Source organism: Pithys albifrons, chromosome 6, assembly GCF_047495875.1.
Source record: "Pithys albifrons albifrons isolate INPA30051 chromosome 6, PitAlb_v1, whole genome shotgun sequence".
Taxonomy (NCBI): Eukaryota; Metazoa; Chordata; class Aves; order Passeriformes; family Thamnophilidae; genus Pithys; species Pithys albifrons.
In genome coordinates, this window is record NC_092463.1 from 24495792 (window position 1) to 24518256 (window position 22465).

Sequence of the window (22465 nt, forward strand, 5' to 3'; positions counted from 1 at the left end):
AGACTCTCTGGAAATGGGACCTTGAGACACAACTGCTCTGGTATATAGCCCATCCGCTGCCAGTTCAGTACCTGGAAGAAGCTGGGAGGTGTTAGAGACAAGCCTGGACCTTCAGAAAGGCACGTTGTGCTGAGAAGCCACAGTGCAGTCCTAAGGGAGCCCCAGTGTGGGCTGTGAAGGGTGACCTCTGGGTAGTATGAATGGTGGACAGAAGTGGTTCTGGGTCTGGTAGTCATGGTCTGCTCCTGGCAAAGCAGCACTGGGGATGGGTGACAGCAGGGAGCTCTCTGCCCATGCCTAAGCAGGTTGCTGTGGCTGGACTAGGCTTCAGCCACGTGTGTATGTGCAACAGTCATCTCGTTTGCTGGGTGCTCCTGAGGTAGGGGAAGCCGCTGAGGAGGTACACCTAAGGAGTTCAGGAATGGCAGAGCATCGGTGCAGGGCTCAGGAAGCTGCTGGATCGTGAGGGAGAAGCGCGGGCTGCCCATGACATTACCTGGGCAGGGGGCGTGGAGTGGGCACAGGAAGGATGGGCTGTTGGGGCTGGAGTGTTGACTCTTGATGTGCTGGTGAAAATCCCGATTAACTCCACTAATCGGAGTGATGCCCAGATGTGTGTGAGCCAAATCAGCCTTCCACCCTGGTCCTTACGGAGCAGGGCAGAAAAATACCTAATCTGAGCCAGTAAACGATCTGGCCTGTCCCTGGGGTGCAGCCCCCTGGTCGGGCTGCTGACTCCTCAGCACCGGCTCGGGCAGCGAGAAATCTCCTTCATCTTTTTCCTTTGAACTCTGCTCGCTGGCACTGTGTCTTTCCCTTGCTGGGGGAGTGGGAAGGGCTGTGCTCTGGGAAATGCAGCGAGCAGAAGAGAAAAGAGAGTTTCTGCCGTGCCATCTGAAGCAGGAGAAGCAGTCACGTCGGGAGCAGCGACACAGCACCCGGTAGCCAGCCCTCGAGCCGCTGAGCGCACGGGCGGGCGAGCGCGGCTGTGCGGGCGCGGAGGTGAAACGGCGGTGCAGCCGCAGCCGGAGCGCGGCGCCGCTCCCCGCCGGCACCGCGAGGCTCCTCCGCGCTGCCGCACACCGGCACCGGCCGGGGCTCCGCCGCTGCCGCCGCTCCCCCGGCCGCCGCAGGGCCGCCGGGCGCCCACCCGGCCCGCAGGCCGCGCCGGGGCCGCCGAGCCGCTGCCGGCCGCCGTCATGCCTCCCGCCGCCACTCCACTTCTGCTGCCGGTGCTCCAACTTGGCCGGTGAGCCCTTCTTCGACACGCAGGTAAGGACCCGGGCACAGCGCTCGTGTCGGGGCACCCCCGCGGGCACCCGGGAGGTCGGCATTCCCGGGGGGTCTGGGAGCTCGTCTCCAGCGGCCCCAGGCTGCTCCAGTGCGATGGCAGCATATCCTCGGGGAAAGGCAGCCGCGCGTCGAGCTCAAGTTGGCCCCAGGGGGTCAGAAAATATGTTGGGGGATGTAGAGATGAAGGGCTGCAACCTGAAACAACCAGGACAAATTACCTGGTTAGAGGCTCTGGGCTGGGCAAAATGTAAGGATTTCACCAAAGTTTTGGAGGCCAGATAATGTAAGGGCAACTGCAATGGCACTTTGGATCCAGCCAACCATCGGGACTCCCTCCCCAGGCGGCATCTCAGCCGCCGGCTGAAGTTTGGGGGTTCTTTTCGTTCTGATAAGAAGCCTCAGGAGCTGGCGGGAGCCACCCCACTGCTGGCCATCCCTGGGATAAACTGGCAAGAGAAACAGCCCAGGGACCTCGGTTAAGAGGGCTATTGCCGCTGCCATGACTTACGCCAACGAAACGACTCCCCTGAGCAGCACCATCTCCCTTGTAGCCCTGCGGATGCCCTCCCAGCTTGTGTCTATGGAAAAAGCTGTTCAGGAGTTTAAACGAGAAGCTCTTTCTCTCTACCCAGTGCCTGTTTATAATTCCTTCTCTGAAACTGCTGCGGATTTCACAACAGCCGTGCTGCTCTCCCCTATCTTGCTTTACTGGACTGCTTGCTTTGCTTCTGAAAAAGATAAATTCCCTTTCTATGAGCTTGGGATCTGCCATCAATGAAAAGCTTTTTCTCAGGAGGAAGGTAGCACTATATAAATACCAGGGATAACCAGAGGTTTGGGGTCTGAGTCTGCCTGCCACACACAAGGGGCAAAAAAAAAGCTTTTCTCTCTGGGAGACAGTTGCTGGTTACTTTGTAGGCTGTCAGGCAAGGAATTAGCCTAGCCAAAATGCAATGAACTGCATTTCTCTGGCAAAAGTTTCTTGTGTCATAAAAATGGCTGGCAGAGCTAAAGCTTTGGGGAGCTGAATCCACTTCACTTTGTCTCCCTGAACTACCGTCAGAGACAGGTAATAAACACCATTATTAAAGAATGAGTAATTTGCTGCAGCTACAGCATGGTGAAATTGTACAGCAGATCCCTGCTTTTGCATGGTACCCAACCCCTCCCTGCCCTCAGCCCAGTCTGCAGACATCACCATCACTTGCAGAGAGGTCACCAAGCACTCAGCAAAAATTTGCGAATAAAAATCCCCCTCTGCCACCTACAAGCTCACTGGAGTAAGCCCCAAAGGGGCCAATCCTGTGTGGCCCAGGAGCTTGTGGTAGAGCAGTCTGTGGGCCCTTTTCGTTTCTCTACCCCTTTCACAGCCCTTCTGCATGTGTTGTGATGCAGAGCACCTTCGACCTCAACAAGTATCCCAAAGCTCTGCCCTTCCTGCCCTCCCTTTTTCTGCCTAATTTCTAAAGCCCTATATCTGAGCTTAGGACTAGCAGGTATCACTCACAGGAGCTGCAGCTCTATTGCTGCTTTCAGGGCATAATTTCAGGCAAGGTCTTCAGTCAGTATGTCTCTATTTGTAAAATTAGAGATGGGCCAGTTATTGACTTTTTTGTATGAAGGGCCAAGCCATTATTAGAGAGGAGAAAAAAAAGTCCATTATAGGTTTCCTCCAAATTGTCTTTCTGTTGCTGTTTCTCTGTCAAGTGAAAAAGGCAGCAAACCAGAACAAATGCTTTGCTCAGCCTGGAAGGGAAGGCTGCAGTGATGCCCAGTATTTTTGGGGTGCATCACTTAAACCAGCTTTCCTTTGGAGTGAAACACTTATCTTTTGAAAACTGGAGTTGGTTGCAGGATATGTCCCCAAACTATATGACTGGAGACTCAGCACTTGCTGTGAAAGATTGGCCCAGGGCACACGTGCACCAACTCAAATTCCATGCCACATGTGACAGCCACACTGGTGCTGCTCTTGAGCTGGGCACCAGTTTTTCTGAAAATCCTTCCAGCTCTCCAGAACCTCCATGGTGGCAGAGGAGGGTGAGAGAGTGATGCTGGGGCTTGCCCCCAATCACAGCAGGATATGCTGGGAGGGAAACACCATGAGCAGGTTTTCCTCACTCAGCCTACATAGGACCAACAGTGCAGCTCACCCAGAGCAGAGCTGCCTCTTTCAACACACTATGGCTCTGGATGGGTGCAAGCAGCAGCCTGAGTCCTGTACCAGACAGGTGGTGACATGGGCTGGGAAGAGAAATGGGCCAGGAAGAAAGGGAAAGCATCCATATAGCAAATGAAGGAGCAGCCCAGGGGCCCCTCAGCAAGGCAACTTGAAAGCAGTATGGAAATGTGATGTTGTTTTGCAACATCTCTTTCCATAGTATATGGAAGAAAATTTAGCACTGCATGATCCTGGACTCTGGTACTATGGGATGGACAGGGGTTGTGGGATAGCTGAGGGCAGCGGCTGCCTTTCCTCTCACCATATTCCTGATGACAGAATAAACCAGTGTGAACTGTGCCTCCTCAAACACAGAGGGCACATCTCCGCTTGAGTATTCTTTGGCAATAAATCAGAAAGAGACTCTCAGCATTTGGTTTGGATTGCACCTTCTGACCTGGGTAAAAATTTAACACTTCAGAAGTTTGTCTCAGTCTGCAGATGCTGGCCAGATGAGAAGATAGCAATCCACTTATTTTCTGGACCAGAACATCAGCTTATTGCTGAGAAATACACTTAAAATTAGGGTTTGAAAAGTAAGCTGGAAAGGTGTCATCTCCACAGCATAAGTTCATTTTTAAAGAGAATGGCAAATGAATTAAACATCTGAACTACAGAGAAGCCTTGTGAATCCCCAGGAGAATCAGGACACAGTAAGCAAGGTGGAAATAGCCCTGAGTTTAAGGCAGGCAGTCATGGATAAAATAAACAGGGCAGTGGGGAAAGGAGGGTGCTGGCATGTGCTAGCCCTGGGGGGGATAATGAATCATTTGAGTAAGGCTATGTTTTAAACAGAGACAAATGAGCAATCCTTAACAGATGCTTTCCATTGACAGCTTGGATTGATAGGAGGGGAATTTTCAGGGAGATGTGAGGATGGAGTTCAGTGCTGTGGCTAAGCTGCTCTATCAGCAAGCTGCAGCTGTGAAGTGGGGGACATCTCTGTCTCCTCTTCAACACCTACTGCCAACCAAGTGCTATGTCCCTGTTCCCATTTTGGTCTTGGATGGTGCAGGTCTCTCACCTGGAAGAAAGCCAGGTCCTATCTGCCTGACCACTCCTGTGCTGTGTGACAGGACATGCCAAGGAGAGCATCCCTGTGGCACAGACCCCAGGCATAGCCCTGGGGCAGGCTGGGCTGCAGGCCTGAGGGAAGCAGGGCTGGTCCTGGAGGGGAACACGAGGCACAGGTGTGCTCCAGTGCAGGGTATCACTGCACTCAGAGCGGTGTGTGGGAACAAAGCAGTGGGGAGAATGGGATGCAGGGTTCCATGGTAGCAGCAGCCATAAATGGCCTTCAGGACTTTACAGGCAGAAGAACAGCCTTGAAGTGGAGAAGATGGGACTGGAGCAAAGGGTATGGGTGAAAATGCCTGATGGGAGAAGAGCATAGAGCTATTTAGGATACCTACTGTGTTCAGTTCAATACTGGCTGCAAATAGTGATGGAGAATAGCTGATGTGAAATCGAGAACTGCAACCATTAGCATAGGAAAATCAGCTATGAGCAAAATTACAGTCCGTCAGCAAGAGCTTCTGTGCATCCTCCAGCAGCAGACAGAATGTCCTGGTAATAAACACATCTTGGGAGACCTCTGTGAACAATCCAGTGGGATGCCTGGTGTCCCTCTGGGTACCCCAGGCAGGGAGCCTGCTCTCAGGTGAGGGTTGAGGCTACCTCTGTTCTGGGAGCATTGGAGCCCAGATGTCAGTGAGTTTGGCTCTCAGTAGCTCTACATGCATGGATGTAGAAAGCTAAGTAGGCTTTCTACATTGAGGGCAGGGTGCCAATGCCCCTCTCTCCAGACAGCAGCCTAGAGTACTTCCTTAGGGTGGTCATGAGCTGAGGAAGTTGAAGCCCAGACCCAGTCTGACCTCACTTTTCTCCAGGACAATGATTTAGATGCTGCAGCATGCAGGGGAATTCATTCTTACCTGACCCTGGGCTGGTGGTTTGTGGCTGAAATAATCAGAGTCCAACCGCCTCCCATGCTGTCCTCACTGGTTGATGCCTCAAAGGGCTGGATATGCTGAGTGACAGTCCCGGCAGTCTCCACACCTGGAAGTTACTGCCTTGACCTCCACTGCCTCTCAGCCACCCCGCTGGGTCCTCAAATAGGAAAGTGAAAAAGCCTCTGGTGAGAGGTATCCTTCAGTTTTGTTTGGCACTTTTATAGCCCCGCACTGGAGCTTGTTGTTGAGGGCACTGCAGGGCTGCAAGTAGTTTGGGTGCAAACACAGCAAAAGTGCCTTGAAGCTGAGAGGACTGCCCTAGTGTGGATGTTGGCATCCCCACAACTGGGCCATCCCTGATCCTTCCCTGGTCTACTTTCTCGGCACAACGCTGCCAGCCAGGTCACTCGCTCTGCTCTGCCTCAACTGGCCACCCCATGGCCACCCCACCTGCACTGTCCCCTCTGCTTCCTGATCCTACGCATCCAGGACAGCCTGTGGAAACTTCTGACAGCCACCTTATTTACTTGTTTGCGTCTCCAGCTAAAAAAAAGGGATGCCTAGAGAGTCCAAACCTGCTAATTATACACCTAGCCGCCCACTCCACCATGTGCTTTATTTCCATCATCATCCATTCTGAGTCCTTCCCCCTCGACAGCTCGATGAGCCCGTCTCCGATCTCCCTTGCTTGAGGTGCACGGCGAGGTGCAGCCCGGCGGAGTACACTGCAGCGGGGCACGGCGCTGTGCTCCCACTGTAGGGGCCAAGGCTACCCATGCGGGGTTCAGGCGCCGTAGCCGAGCCCAGAGATTTGGACACAAAGGCGCGGGGACCAGGCTTTGCCAGCAGGCGCGGTCCCGGCCTTGCGGCGCTGTGGGTGCCGGGGGCGGCAGCCGGGGGTCGGGAGCGGCCAGGGCGGTGCGGGGCCGGCGCTGCGCGGAGCGCCGGGGACACCTGGCGGCCGCGGGGCGAGCGCGGCCGGGGGCGGGCGGGGGCCCGGCCAGGAACGGGGCATCCGGCGCCCACGAACGCCCTGCCAGCGCTGCAGCGGCGGGGCGCAGCTTGTGTGCAGGCATTCCCGGTGTGGGGAGGAGTGTTACGTGTGTGCCTGCAGTGTTTGGATGCGACGGAGTTCTACTGCTCCCCTGATACGATGTTCATGGGCAGCGTGTCCGACTTGCTGGAAACGGGAATTGAAGATAGGGCGGTGGGGGAGCCTCAGCCCTGTAGAACCCCTGGCACGGTTCCTCCAGAAGCAGCCTGGCTTTCCCTTGCCAGCCCCGGGGATGAATTTGCTGTTTCTTGCCATTAGGAGCAACGCCTTAGCTTTGAGCACAGCTGGGTCGGAACACTGCTGCAGAGAAACATTTTTGTCAGGGACAATAAAGACTCGATTTCCACCTGGAAATTGCCCAATTTGACTTGTGAACCTTGAAACGTAGCCCATCGCATCCCAATTCTCAGAGCAATTTAGTCTCTGTTGAAGCCAGGAGCCCATTGCCGAGGCACTGGCTTTCCACTTGTCAGGAGATCAGAACAAGCATTTTATTCATTCCTTTCCAGCTCTATCAAATCAGCTGCATCAAAGTTGTGAATCAGATGCTCTACATCACCAATGCGTCAGCTATCCTTCCTCTAATCTATGTCCACAGGTTCTCAGTCACCTTCTTCCTTCCCTTCTGGTCCTCACCAATTCTTTTGCCTCCAGCAGCTTCAGTCCTTTTCTTCTTCATCTCAGCCACCAGGGTCCAGTTTGTTGCCTAGCTCAGACGTGACTTTGCTTCCCCTGCCCTGTGCTTCTTGTCCACCATGGTGCTTCCCAAAGCTGTCCCTAATACACTGTTTTGCTTCTCTGTGTACCACCTCTGCCAGCCCCACTGGGGGTGTCATGTCCCACCACCCTCCCCTCCTGCCCCACACTGAGAGCTGCCTCTCCCACACCACCCCTCGGCCCTTTCCAACCCACTGTTCACCTCATCTGATGCTCCTGCCACAGCAACCTTTCCCAGTACTGGTGAAGGCTTTGTTAGAGGGATGGGCAGCCCCTTACTCTGCACACTGGTGCTGTACCCAAGGCAGGAACAGCGATTTGGAGATGGGCAGAGCAAATCTGCTTTCTGCGGTCATGTCTGCGGCACTGATGAAAACACTTCCTTCTCCCGCTGAGCTATGGTTCACCCTGCAGGGCTCAGGACTGGGACATGTCAGGTATCCATGCTGCTGCATGGGCTTCTAGGGCTGAGAGAGGGCTTGATTTGCCCCTGCCAAATACTCTGTCCGTGAGCCTTCACCACCCTTCCTTCATCCTCCTTGATCCATTCCCTCTCCAAGATGACAACTTTCTTCTTAGCAGCTTTTGCAAACTGTTTTTTCTTGAGCAGAATCACAAGCTTGGATGTCCAGAGGAAGAGGTACTGTGTCCTGGCAGGACTTGGGCCTCTGCTTAGAAGCCTCAAAGCACCTCCTTGAGAGCTTCTAGGAAGGTCTGTGACCTGGGAAGGGTGCTAGATGTATATGCTTTCCCGCTCTATCAGAAGCAGCCCCACCTGTCTCAGGGATATGGCAGCTGTACCTGTCTGTGATGCTGCTTCACATCAGGAACAGACATTCACACTGTCCCCTGCCCTCAGACCAGCCAGGGCATGGCAATGCAGAGGGGCACCACTCCCTGAGGGTGCCAACCTGCCCAGATGCTGTTCTGAAGGGGGAAGTCTTCGTTTGGGGAGGGCTGACCTTCTCACTCAGGAGTCTTCGGACATGCATCAGCACCACAACCTGCTAATGAGCCCGGGAAGCAAGGCAGAGTGTTTGCCTGACAGGGCAATTAAATGATGATTGATTCCTGGAACAGCTACTTAATTCATCATTAACTGGCTTATCACAGCTGGCATCTGTGCCAAGGGTCTCTGTGAGAACTGCCTCAGGGGATGTGGTGTGGAGGTGAGGTCTATGAAACACAAAGCTATATTTGCTATCTCTTTATTTTCATGCCTTATTTTGGCTCCTTTTACCCAGTACTTGCCTTGAAAAGCTGATACACAACGCACATCTGCATTTCTCACTCTGCTGGGGACCTCTGCAACCAGGCTGGGGAGCATGAGGGTCCCTGCCCAGCCAGCTGGTTACAGGAGCAGCCATGCAGAGGGGAAGGCAGTTCAGTAGGGAGCCATCAGTCAGCAGTAGAAGTGCAGCAATGGTTCAGCTCAGCAAGGGCACTGAAGTCCCTCCTCCCCAATGTGCCTTCCCCCTGAGCTCACGTTGTGCATGTATGCTTGCATGTGTGCATCTCCCTGTGCACCTAGCAGCATCTTGCCACCATTGCCTGCTGTCAGTACTGCCCAGACGAGCCCCCTGGAGCTGATGGACATGCATGCTATACAGCGTTGCTGGTAATGAAGTCAGAGAATGGCCACTCTTCCCCAGTTTTGTCTTTTACAGCTTCCTTGCTTTTATCTGCTGACTTCATTCCTTTCCTCATAACAAGGTGTCTTTATTACCAGGCTTACTTTATTACTAGCTTACTTTATTAAGTCCCTGTGTGGCTAAATTCACTGTAGAATCCAAATAACCCAAAAGGGGTTTGAGGATAACTTCAGGGCTTGTGCGGCTCTTCTTCCCTGTGTGTGGGCATGCAGGGATGGTCTTCACCTTCTCTGCCATTCCCTCTCTAATGCCATCTCTAGAGGTCTGATGGCCGTCATCTACACCTGCAAACCCAGATCATTTGCTGCATGGTCTCTATGCGACGTGCTGATCTTGGTGACTAAGGAGTGGGATGCATCTCTAATCCCTCTGGCACTGGGACTCTTCACATCAGCTATTGGAGAGGAAGGTTTCAGGCTGGCTGCCTTCCAGCAGGGCTGAGCACACTGCTGTAGGCATATTGTGATGCTGGCCTTCAGTGTCCCCTCTCCATGCCTGACAAATGCTGGGACTGGGCAGTAGGACTGCACTTAGTGGTGCCAATTTATCAGAAGCAGAGTGAGATCTTCTGTATACTTACCTTCGTCCTAACAGTTCTGTTATTGCCCCATCCTGCTCCCAGGGAGAGCATCAGCCCCAGCTCTTAAGAGTTGAAGGCTGCAAGGAAAAGCGAGTTTAATACAGGTATATTTTTTATAATACCAGAGGGTACATGGACTAAATCCTTCAAGCTGTAGCCCTGCCCTGTCCATGCTTTGTGCAGCAGCTCTGAGGTCCTGGCCCTGCCCTAGAAACAGCTCAAGTGCAGTTTGGGGGATCAGAGATGTTGGGGCTTTCCCTCCTCCCCTGGGAAAAAGCCTTCAGCCCTGCCCAGCCCACATGCACAGAGACTTGCCCATGCTTCAGCAGTATTTTCCCATGATTCCTTTTGCTACCCACACTATTACCCTTCCAAAGCATGTTCACCCTGAGCTGTTTACTACCTGCAAACCATCCCTTCCTCTTCCCTCCCACTCAGATCAGTGAACCATCTCCCAGCCAGCCCCTTTAGCATCCTTTGGGATGCCCAAAGTCAACAGAGTCCATGTCCAGCAGCAGTCCAGCTGCATAGATGGACTCATCACATGCTGATCCTCTGGCACCTCCCAAGCTGCCTTTTAGGTTTCCAATTCCTACCAGCTCCTTTCCCTTCTTTCTCCCCCACGCTCTGTTTCCCAGCACTTGCTGCTGTGAATGTATGGCTTTCCCACACAGCTCTCCCCCTTCTCTAACCTGCTGCAGAAGACCCAAAGCGAGAAGCGCAGCAACCTCCACGCAGGCAGCACCCACTGCCCGGTGGCCGGGAGCCTGCCTGCAGTCCATCTGCTGGTGTTTCTCAGCACATTTGGAAGCTGGCTCCCTTCAGCAGCTCCCAGCAAGATCCCATTCCTCCCTGGTGTAGCTTGCTGTCAGAAGCGTTTCTTGGGATGAGGCATGGATGCCATACCAAAACTCAACTTTCTCTTACTAGCGCTGGGCTTCTGCTTTTGCTTGGGCTGCTGCTCTCAAACGACACTCAGTGATTGGTCTCTTCTTACTGTTTTGTTAAACAGCAAGGTATTTTATTAGAAATCTAATTTGCATGTTAAGGTAAGCAAGGAAGAGGATTGGGGTTTCCTTGCCTTAAAACCATAATGACGCTTTGAGCTTCTCTCAGTCTGTGGAGGAAATAAAATCATCCTTGATACAAATATGCATCTCCCTTAAATACTTTGAAAATACTTAGCAGCCATCTGCTGCACGAGCCATTACAGGCTTTATTAGTAAGGTGGGAGACTGCAGAAGGCAGAGAATGGTTTTGGGGAGGGAGAAGTTGAGGGCATTTACCAAAATGCACACAACTTTCGCAGCACAAGAGGGCTTTTGAACAACAACATTTTCCTTAACAGATTTCCAAAATGTGATGACCACTGCCAGAACAAAGCCCATGGACAGCTCCATTTAAAACTGTGTATGGCTCCCAGATTTGCATGGTGTGGCAGAGTGTGGCCAAGGTACTATTTGGGCTTTTCACTCCGGGGTCTTTGACTCCAACTTCTTTACTTTTATTTCATTCTTGAGGACAGATTTAAAGCCATGGTGATGTGCTGTCTATCAGAAAGCCTAGTGCATCTTGGGGAATCCTGTAGCAGGAGGGAGCATGCCCCTGCTACACAGCATCCTGCAGAGGAGTCAGCGATTGAGGTCTCTAAGGAGGACAGGAACATTTGGGGTTGCAAGACAATAAGGTGTCATGGTCTAAGAGCTGGAAAAGTGCTAGAGAGAGACTGTAAAATGCAGGGCTCAGGTACTGAAGAGCACAAAGTAATTGTTTCTCTCTCCTGGGGAACACTGATATTTCATTGTACGTTTTCTTTGTGCCAGGGTGGGTTGGGAAACCAAAATAGCAAAGAAAAGGGGTGGAAATATTTGATCTCAGAAATTTTCATGGGAAAAAAAAAGCAGCACAAGGTTTCAGCACTCTGAAATGGAGGAAGGGAGAGGGAGGTGAATTTCCCCAAGGAATAAACCCATGTTGACATTTGTATCTGAGGATCCCATTTAGATTCAGCATTTTTCTGAAGCTGGTGGCCCAGAGCTAAGGCTGTACTGCTGCCGCTGTACGCAAGGGTGGAGCTGGCTTAAACAGGGCTTTGATGTGATGGATCATTTACTTAGAATGTCCTCATTTCAAGTGGACCAAACCCCATGGGGTGTCCCCTTTAATCTCTACATCTCTTAGTTCCTCCTCATGGCTGGCTGAGCATCCAACACTCCCACTCCAGCCTAAACACCACCTCCATGTCCTCACAGCAGCTCCCTAGCTTCCTTTTGGAGCTCACTGCTCTTGTCCCAGCCCCAGCTCAACCTTGGAAGAGCCCTAGAGAACCTCCCATGTACCTGAAAGTCTGTTATGTGTTTGTGTAATCTCTAGAGGGATGTAATTCACCATGCAATCCTCTGCTTTGGAAAGTCAGGGAGGCTCCTCAGTCTCTTATCTACTTCTGTGCTGTCTGTTAGGCTTTGTCACAGCTCACATTATGAACCAGCAGAAAAGATGCAGCAGGTCCTTTCCTGTCAGGCTGCATATGGCCAACTCAAGATACATTATAGATACACCAAATTCTCATCTTAATCCAGCCTGAATCAGATCATCTTATTGCAGGGCTGCATCCTTATCTTAACTACCAGCCTGGGAGAGACGAAGAGATGCTCCGTTTGCCATGATAGCATTCAAGATGTGCAGAGGTGGGGAGGGCTCTTGTTTTCTTCATTATTGCCAAATTTTTCTGTTCCCACTAGCCTCGTCTTGACATCGGCTCAGCATGGGTGAGAGGCTTTTCTGCTCCCCTGCCTTGCTGAAATAACAGCCTTCTCCCTTCCACTCTCTCTGCTCCTGCAGGATCTCTTCCCCCTACCACCGGCAGTATGGAGAGCGTACGTGAGCTCCAAAACCCACTTTTGGCCAACACCAACGGACACCTTCGCAGCAGCTATTCTTACCACCAGCATCACAGCCAGGACTATCCCAGTCATCACTGCCAAGGGAAACTGTATTCCTACATCTTCCAAAACACTGGTGCTGCCAGGACTCACCAGCTGCTGGATGCCAGTTCCCTGCAGCTGGCTGTTGAGGCCTTGTATGGCCCCAGTTTCATCCTTGTGAAGGATGATACCACTCTCAAGGCCAAGGACAGCAAAACAGAAAGCTGTGAGACCACTTTTACAGAAAGCAAAGAGGCTCCATCTGAAGCTCCTGATGGGCATGAGGCACAAGAGTCCTGCTTAGTAGAGAGTGACATCCGCATTCAGACTGTGTCCTACGAGGTGGAAGAAGAGGAGCTCCAGGAGTATGAGGTGAGTTTTGCCAGGTGGTATGGCACTAAACTCCTATGGTAATTCTGGACATGAGCTCAGATTCTTGGTAATTTTTTCTCCCTTCTTTACCCAGAGCTCCTCCCCACACCCTACCATCTCCTGCCTCACCAGTCTCCCTGTGCACCCAGTATTTCTTCTTTCTCCTTGTAATTTCTGCTCCCTTCTCCTCACTGGTGACCTTGGAGGTCAGCTCCATGCCACTGGGAGCAAAGGGGTGGTGGGCCTCTGCAGGACCCATGGGTTATGGGGACTCTTTGGCAAGGGCAACCTGATGCTGCTGCTGCTGCTGTGGAGCTTGAGCTGAGGAGAAACAGCAATTCTTGCATAACAGCAAAATTCACATGCCTCATGGTAGCAGCTGAGAAAAAGCATTATATATAAAGACAGGATGAATCCTGCAAAGAAAGAATGAGAGCTGACAAAGCAGCCTCCTTTGCTGCACTGTGCCCCACCATGGCTTGAGCAATGGTGCTGAGGCAGGGAATATGATCCAGGACCTTGAGAGGTCGGAGTGCACCCCTGGTGCACACTGGAGCTGATGTCTGATGACCCAGCACAGCTCTGCTCCTTTTGGTGTTGGTGATTTGGCCTTTCCAGACAGCATTAGGGGTGTCCACACCTGCATGCCTTCCCCACTGAGACAAATCACTTCTAGGGACGTCCAAGGCTGGCCAAGTGGTGCCCAAAGGCAGCACAGTTGAATGCAGCCACTGAGCAATACACTTAACACTTACTGAGGTGACAGAGCATATTGCCCTTGTGATGGAGGCTCCAATTCACCTGCTTTCCCTCACTTTGTAAATTAGTTTAGCAGGATATTGATCTCCTAGTCTCTAATGGGGATAAGACAGTTTTTTAAGTTTGTTTAAGCTGACAAATAGTCAGTTCTGCCAAAGCTGAAGATATTTCAGTTTAAGACTCTCTCTAATGCAGGGAAATCCCAGACCCCCAACAAGTGAGTTCAGCATTTGCTCTGGCAGGGAGCCAAGAATCCATTCCACTCTTGAATTTGCTGAGCTACATTGTGCCTTATCAAACCACACTGAAGAGTCTAAAATATTTTTGAAATTTAGTCCTTGAATTTGCTGGTGGGAATCATATAAGATTAAGTGATGGGACCAGGAGATGGGCTGAGATGGAGCTGGCAGGATGGAGGATGGCATGGGGAGGTGGGCATGTGCTGAATTCATCTGGTTTTGCAGAGCGACTCCTCCAGTGACAGTGAAAGCGAGGATAATTTCCTGATGCTTCCTCCCCGTGACCACCTGGGCTTGGCCCTTTTCTCCATGCTGTGTTGCTTCTGGCCCCTGGGGATTGCTGCCTTCTACTTCTCCCAAGGGGTAAGAGATCCCTTTGCTTGCCTGTGTGCGCTGAGCGCGAGAGCAAGGGCCCTGCAAGCCACATCAGCCCTGGAGGTGATCAGCACCTTTCTGGATCTAAGGCTTATCTCTGTGCCATGGCCATAACTCTAAAGGTTGAGGCAAAGGGTGCTTCTGGACATCTCCACAGTTGCTGTGGGATTGCAAGCCCTCCAGTTCTGAGGTGGGTTGCTGGACTTCAGGCTTGTCCTTTGGGTCTTTTTGGTGTTATTTAAGGAACTGGGGTTCCTCTTGACCCCTTGTTCAGCTTTTCACCCTGCAACTATGCTCAGGAAAATGGCATTTTCCCACCTGTTCTCCTACTCTCCAGTAGTGCAAGAGGTTTGACACCATGACCCAGACCGATGCAGCTCATGCCATGGGAACCAGGCTGCTCTGGAGTTTGGGCACAAAGGAGATCCTGGTGTCCAAATCACACTACAGCTCCTCTCTGGTGTTTGTTTCTGATGCACATTGGCTAATCTGTGGGAGCCAATGCCAGGCTGGCAGAAGCTGGAGAGGGTGGTGGCGCTCAGGCTGCACCAGCTCAAAGCTGCTGCCTTTTTGAGGACTTAGCCTGAAGCCTGGGCTCATTTACATTACTGTTGACCCAGAATAATTCATGCAGAGCCCTGGGATCTACTCCACATTTGCACAGATGCTTCTGTACAAAGAATAGATGGAGGGGGGTGGCACTAAGAAGTTAAATCAAGAGAATAGGAACAGAAATGGAAAAGGGTATTATATGAGTGACTGGAACAGAGGTGGTGAGAGGCAGGGGAAGCATTAATTGATTAGGACCCCAAGGAGCAGTTGATTTCACATTTTTCTGCATGGTGCAAGATAGCACACTGCACTCTCCACATGATGTTTTACGTGGGGCAATTTATATCTAGCTCCATTTGCTTTAACTACCCATTTTGTTCACTCACTGAGACAAGGACCATCTTTTTATTTGGTATCTGTGCACAGGGATCTCCACATGGCAACTTGAATACAAATAGGAGGTAATATCAAGAGCAGCTTGGAATGTGCCCTGAGCACTCAGAGAAGCTGGAAGTTGCCATTCCAGAGAGCCAACACCCACATCTCTCTCCACTGCTGGCTCCATCAGCCCTCCTGTAGCAAATAGGCTTCAACTGAAATACCTATGGAGGAAAAATTAGGTGGCAGCACAGCCAGACCAGTGGAACATGCTGTCCAGAGTCAACTCCCTGAGACTAGGCAGTTCTCATTGCACATCTGCACAGGGTACACTGATATCTAGTCAGTGCCACACAGCCATCACCCTGTGCACCAACCATTTACCTGCTCTTATGAGGGTCCAGCCTCCCACTCACAGCTCTAGCTGAGTGCCCAGATGGGTGCTTTCAGACAAGTAGCCAAAGCCCACGCTTCCCTTGGAGGCAAAATCCATAGGGAAATGTGTGTAGGTGGCACTGCTGTTCTGAGCCCTCTCGAACTGGCAAACACTTTGGTGTCTGTTCCCAGCCTCCGTGGGACATAGTGGCCAGTGAAGGGGTACTGTCTCAGTAGTGAAACAACTGCATGCTGACTGAAAGGCCATGTTGATACAGCTGTGAGCAACAAGCATTTCTTCTCCTTCCAGACCAGCAAGGCTGTCTCCAAAGGAGATTTCCATCTGGCCAGTTCAGCTTCCCGCCGAGCTCTCTTCCTTGCTGCGCTCTCCATAACCATTGGCACAGGAGTGTACATCGGGGTGGCAGTAGCACTGATTGCTTATCTCTCGAAAGGAGGTCACGTATAGCTGCCACCTGCATGTCACTGCCATCCCTGGCCACTGGCTCTCCTGGGATTGAGCTTTCCTGTGGAGCACAGAGAATCAGTGCCTGCAAGGGCTGCTTTCACAGCAGGACCTCAGCATGGATGCCCTATGCAGGTTCTTTCTCCTTTCAGAGAAACAGTAGACCTCTGTTCTCTGCAAGGCTGTGGTATTCCACCATCCAACAACAGGGAATTGAAAACCAGCCTGGCTGCTGGGACCAGGAGGAGAACATCTGCCTGGTGGAAGATGTGCAGGAGAGAAACTGCATGCTGCTTCTAGGCTGGTGCCACCATCCCTGATTTGGGGCCACAGCTTCCCTTCTCAGTCCCATAGCTGGGAGATCCATTGCTGGTGCCCAAGCTTAGCCCATGAAGGAGGCACACAGGGAGGAGAGGGGATATGGTGCCAGGGAATGACCGCTATTTCTTCTGAGAGGCCAGAGTCCTGGTGGGGTCTCCAGATGCCTGTGATGGGGACAACATTCTCACTTCAGTTCCATGGGGGTGGCACCTGGCTCCTCAGCTGCAGTGAACAAGGAGGAGAGAGCATGGACAAGACCAAAAAGCATGCTGTACACATTCCTCTGCAGACAGACCCCTGATCCACAGGAGAACATCCTAGTTGCTGACCCGTCCCAGAAACAAGGAGGAAGGCAAGCTGGTGGTTGCACAATGTCTCTTCCATTGCTGGTGCAGGCTGGTAAAGACAGCAAAGTTTTCTCTGTGTTAATAATGACTGCCATAATGATCCCAAGTTGGAGCCCCCATAAGGTTGCTGTCCCAGAGTGCTGGGCCCTGAAAAGACTTGTAATCAAAATCTCCACCCAAGAAGTGACCTGGGAGGGGTGGGGCCTGAAGTATTCTACTCCTGGCACTAGGTCAGGGTCCTGCACACAAAGAAGATGGAGAGAAAAGGCTTATACGACTGCAGAGTCTGGGCTGGGACCGCTGTTTGCAAGGGGATAGATCCAGAGAGGGAAGAGACATGGAGGGAACCCAAGACACAGGGGTTGATCGCAATATGCTCCTTCCCATCTCAGAGAGGCATATCTCCATCCATCCTAAAGCCTCTGCTGACAAGGAAATCCCAAGCATCCCCACATCCATCTTACTTCTGCTTATTTATATATTGTCAGTGACACGTTAAATGCTTCAGGGGTGAGTATGAAGAAAATGGGTGCCCCGAAGAGCTGGCATCAAGAGACCGTGCCTCCCCCCTTACTCCCCAGCATCCACCTTGACCATCGCTCCTCTCCCTGGACGTAGCTCTCCTGTTGCCTCTTTCTCCCATGTGCAGGGGACTGCAGGCAAACTCTGCGTGTCCCTCACCTACTTCCCAGGGTTTCTGGGCAGGCTGCAGCCAGCTTTGTAAGAGATGCAGCATGTTCCTCCAGCTGGGTGCCATTCAAATGTACATTTTTATACTAAAGACGCATGTTAATGTCTGCAATTGCTGTTGTGCTTGAGCCATAAAATAGAAAAGCGCATCAGAGACTTGTACAGAAGCTGGTCTGAAAGTTCCCATTACATTTTATAACATGGAAGAGCTAATAAAAAAGCAGGAGAAAAGTCCCTGTTTATAAGAACATGAAGCTGGCTAGGAAAGAGGTGAGCTTTGCAAGAGTGCTGCAGTTCCTTAAACCTGGAGGTGTTCGTGCTGTTCCCAAAAGGAAGTTATAATCTAGCTGGTGCCTGGGCAACTTGGAGGGAGATAGATTTTGATGAGCAACTAGCGCTGAAAGCAGAATGGTGGTGTAAACTTTTTTCCCTCTGTGGAGGGACAAAAATTAGGGAGAGAATGGAGCATTTTCAGGCTACTGTGTGTGTAGTAGTATAAAATGTGCTTGAAGAGGAGCATGAGAACACAAACATCAGGAGGGAACAAGCAGATTTTGCTTCTGGTGGTGGACAGAGAGACAGAATTTGCAGGGAAGGGCTGAGGTGTCCAAAAGAGATTAGGTGGCTTAGAGAGGAGTAATAAGGGGTGTGACTCACTCAGCAGTCGAGTGGCAGTTTTCATTCCCTCTCCTGCATGTGCTCAGCCTTCCATACCTCCAAATAACTGAGCAGGACAAGAGTGCTATTTCAGGAGAGGGCACATCTGTGGGTGCCCATTCAGCAGGGGCAACCAGCCCCACAATCCCCCAGCTCAGTGCTGTCCCAGCTAAAGCCCTCCTTGTCTATCTCCCTCAAGCATCCCCAGCTGGGGGGCAGGGTTGGGGGTTTCCTGCTGATTCTGGTCCAGACAAAACCACTGGGTCTGCTAGACCAGAATCTACAATAAGAAACTGCATTTGCCTCTGAATTTGTAATTCTTCCAGCTGGTTTCCTCCAGGGGCTGCCGGAGAGGGGGGGTGGGAGGGGCAGCAGCCCCCAGCCCACTCCCCATGGGCACCCCCTGCCTCTCCACCCCAAACTGCTTCTTTGACTTCTTTTAATTGGAGAGGCCTGGGGAAGAACCAGGCTAAAGGGCCAACAGGATTAAAGTGTTTTGCACTAATAGCCTGAATCTCTGATGATCTTGTCAAGGGGGGGAGAAGGGGCTGTGCCACAGCATCCCTAAGTGGGACATTATGCAAATGGAGAAATTAGTTGGAAACGGCCTGAAGGGAAACATGTGGAAATTGAAATTCGAGGACCAGCAAGGAGATCACTGCTGAATAACTTATTATAGACTCACAGCATCTGCTGCAGCCGCCTGAGCAGAAGGGAAGGAAGCAAAAAGGCAACAAGGCACAGCAGTCAGGGAAGACACAAGCTCCAGAAATTTGAATAAGCTTAAAACAAAAGTTTCAACTGAACCATGCCAGTGGTGGTGGAAGAGGTGTCTCTTCACTCCCCCCTCCTGTCCTCCCAGAGAAGGGCTTCCTCTCCCATAGCCCTAGGACCCCCAGTCCTACAGCAGAGCTCTGTGATGGTCCTGATCTCATAGGGAATACTCAGAAATATAAAGGAGGGTAGGAGTGGCAAAGGAGGAATAGCCTGAAGTTCTTGCCTGGAAACATGTCTAGCCTAGAAAGGAGAACTGAACACAGGGAGCCTGGCAGGTCACAGCTGTAGGAGCTGATGCAAATGACAGTGAGTGCAAAGACAATCTGTGCCTGTGCAAAGGGGCAGTGGGGAAGCGAAATTCCTGGTGGCTGATGAGGAAGGATTTGAAAATGAGGGGGGCGGAGGGTTGGTTAAACAGGGATGTCCTGCAAGGGTGTACACCACAACCTGCTGTCCTTCCCTGCATCCTTTTGAAAAAATAATCACAAGAGGTGCTGAAGAGTCCCTTGACATAGCAGAATAACTCCTCCTTCTCTGTTTATGAGTAATGTGTTCTCCATAATAGGACATCTATTTGCAACCGAGTTCCCCACCAGCTGCTGCAAGTGCCTGTCCCTGTGCTGTCTGGCGTTCCCAGCACAGACACGATCCTGCAAACCCCTGGCCCCAGCAACCCTGTCACTTTGCCCTCCTGCCTACTGCTCTCCAAATGCCCATGCCCTGGCCCAGCTGCCCTACCCAGTACTCCCAGCCCTTGTCCTAAGACAGTGACACCAAGAAACAGACACATCTGTGCCCAAACACCTCTCTCTTGCCTCACACACTGACTGGCTTTTGGGTTGCAAAAAGTGTCATGACCTCCCTGCTGTGAGGACAAGACCTTGGGGATCAAGCCAGCCCACTCCCAGGGCTAGTTGAACATCCCCTCCATTCCTTTCCTGCCTTGGAGATGTTCCTCGCTCATCCAGGAGCTCAGAGGAGTGGCTCTGTGTGAGGTGTGTTGGGATTTGGTTTCTTTTGCCAGCAGCAGAAAACGTTGTCTTCCAGCTTGGGCTCCTTTTGTAACCTCCGTAACGTCAAGGTGAGCACTTCCCAGCACGTCTTTCCCTTCAGAAGCAGCTAACAACAGGGTGGATGGAGCCTGTGCCAAGCATGGGGGTGGCCTTTGAATCCTGCCTCCCTCTAGGATGCAGCCAAGAAGAAAGCTACCAAGGAGAAAAAGCACTAGCACCTCAGTGCAGATCTGAGCCACCAACGCATCTGAGCCATCGCCTGCTTCCCCCAGCTGTGCTCACACTGCTCGTCCCTTGGCAAGTGCTCTGGTGTGCCAGAACGGTGCCACTGGCTACAAATGGGATTGGGGAGTGGTAATGAGGGATGCTGGGATGGGACCATACTGGACCTTGCTCCTCTTCCCTCAGAGATGAGGTGAGAGAATGGAGGAGAAGGGAAAAGAAGCTGGTGCAGTTTGTGGAGGACACAAGAACCCTGTGGGACCCTGTCTCCAGCCAAAGCAATTCACTGGTCCTCCCAGCTAACCTGATCCTCCTTGGGGTCAGCCCTGAGGTGGGTTATGTGGAAATCACAAGAGCAGGACATGGGTTGTCCTTCCTGCTGCACTCCCTGCACCTTCACTGACTGGGAGGACAAAGCCCCTTGTAGAGGCAAAGGTACTACCTGCTCTCTGAGCAGTGCATGTCAGTGGAGTGGGATTGCAACCATGCTGATGGGTCAGAAATGCCTCAGTTCTCCCCATCTCAGTCCTTTGGAGGCTGATGTGAAAAGAGACATAGGGAAATAAAAGCAGAGTAAGTCCTTTGGCTCACTTAATGGCACAGTCAGTGTTTTGCCTTCACAGTAATCCAGTAAGGAAATAGCTAATTATCTGAGACAGGGCAAGTTTTCTATTTTTGTCAAAAAACCCCTTAAAATTTAAAAATCATTTAGCAGTGCATCTCTTCAGCTAGCTTATCTTTTCCTCTTTGCTCCCCAAAAACAGCCTGCAGTAGAGAGAGTGTGAGGAGGCACAGCCTGTGGCAATGCCTTCTCTCCTGGGGCTGGCAGGAGGGGATTTTTGCAGAGAGAAGCCAATTAAGAGCCATCACTAAGGCATCAGCTGCTGGGAAATCATGAGGCTCATTACCTCTCCTCTCCCCGCACATGCAGGCACCAGCTCACTCTTCCACAGCCTCCAGTAGCCACAGGTGCAGGAACACACTGCTGGGGTTGAGCTGTCCTCGCAGGGCAAGATGACAAGGGGTGTCAAGAGGGGAAAAAGTGCTAGGTGGTGGGATACCTTGCTGGGGATAAGGCAGATGCTGCCCCCACCCGTCACTAGGGAACCATGGGGCTTGCTGTAATGTCACTGGAGGGATTGGTTACTGAGGGTGATGCACTGGAGGGTGTTGGCATCACCCTCCACTGCTCATCTGTCCCTTTTGGTGCCAAGTTTATCCCAGGACAGCTCCCTCCCCACTGTTCCCCTCCTTGTCCCAGGGGTATCCGGACATAGGGACATTTGGGGACCACATGTGCAGGTGTGCTGCTCCTCTACATGGACCTCAGTTTTGCTGTAGATGATACCAAGGCTGGATCTCAGAGGCAAGAAAGGGCTTTTCCAGGTGAACTGCAGCTGTAGTAGATGTATCTTAAAGATGCAATGTAAATATTCTCACAGGTGATACTTCAGAGGCTTTGGAGACTAGAGACTAATAAGTACCAGAAGCATCCAACCAGACAGGGCCTGTGTCGCCCCACCCAAAATGAGCAGGTTCTCTCCTCAGGCCAGTCTCACCTGAGCAGAGGAGCTGGTGCTGCCCCTCCAGCCATTCCAGAGAGCAGGATGGGATGGGGCCAGAAGTGGAAGAGCCTCTCTTCTCCTCCCACTCCACCCCATCCTGCTTCTGCCCCTCAATTCTGCTCGATAGCTTTTCTGGCTGCAGGGTTGCACTCAGCTTGCTCCTATCCTCTGGAACCTTTTGGACCCTTCCCTGCAGAAATCCGCCCCCCCCCCTCTGTAATGGTTCCCTCTTTACTTTTGGAGACATGACGCTTAACTGGTTTTTAATCCTTCCAGGATTTTCTGGCTTAATTTTTAAATCCATCTTTTTGCTTAATTGAAGTGTCACCAGGATCAATCCCCGTGTCTCATGGGAAGTCAGAGCGCAGACAGAGCACTGCCTTCTCCTGGCACAGAGCTAGGGGACAGCCCAATGGGCAAGGGGCCCTTCCTGCCACACAGCCAGGCTCCCTCCCCCAACTCACACAGTTAGAGAAGTGCCAGGATAATAGAACTTTATTCTCAAGCATCTGAGTTTGGCAGGAGGCATCCATTCCGCTGCAACATCATACCTTTCCCAGCACTGTGGTTACTGACATGATGGAAAAATGGATGGGGAGAGGGGCAAAGCAAGATGCTAGGGAAGGAGAAATGAAATGCAAATAAATGCAGTATCTGCCAAAATGCCATCCTCAAAGTAGTATATCAAACTCTAGGCACAGGCAGCAAACTTTTGACAGTATTAGGCGAGAAAGATGGAGTGTTCCTTCCTGAAGTGCTTTCATATCTGAGTACCTTCTGCAAAACCCCAATATTTTCCAGATGCAAACTGCGCTAAATTAGCATTACACATCACCTCACTTGTTGTCTAGAAGAGGAAAGACAAGAAAATGCTGCATCTAAAATTTGGCTAAACTGCTGGGATGGAGCCACACCACAGTTGTCAGGTGGGGACTGGTTCAAGAAATCTAAGACCAGGTGTTGT

The 22465-nt window shown here is 51.6% G+C and overlaps 1 protein-coding gene across 2 annotated transcripts; it reads left to right on the forward strand.

The window, feature by feature from the left end:
• The first annotated feature begins 845 nt into the window (after positions 1-845).
• Positions 846-19031, forward strand: SYNDIG1L (synapse differentiation inducing 1 like). 2 transcript variants are annotated; one of them, XM_071559424.1, is made up of 4 exons: positions 846-1272; positions 12311-12765; positions 13989-14126; positions 15754-19031. In XM_071559424.1, the coding sequence occupies exons 2-4, from the start codon at positions 12337-12339 to the stop codon at positions 15910-15912; spliced, it is 726 nt and encodes a 241-aa protein (XP_071415525.1). In that variant the 5' UTR covers positions 846-1272; positions 12311-12336; the 3' UTR covers positions 15913-19031. The 2 variants fall into 2 exon arrangements, with proteins under 2 accessions (XP_071415525.1, XP_071415527.1); XM_071559426.1 differs by lacking the exon at positions 13989-14126.
• The last annotated feature ends 3434 nt before the right edge of the window (positions 19032-22465 follow it).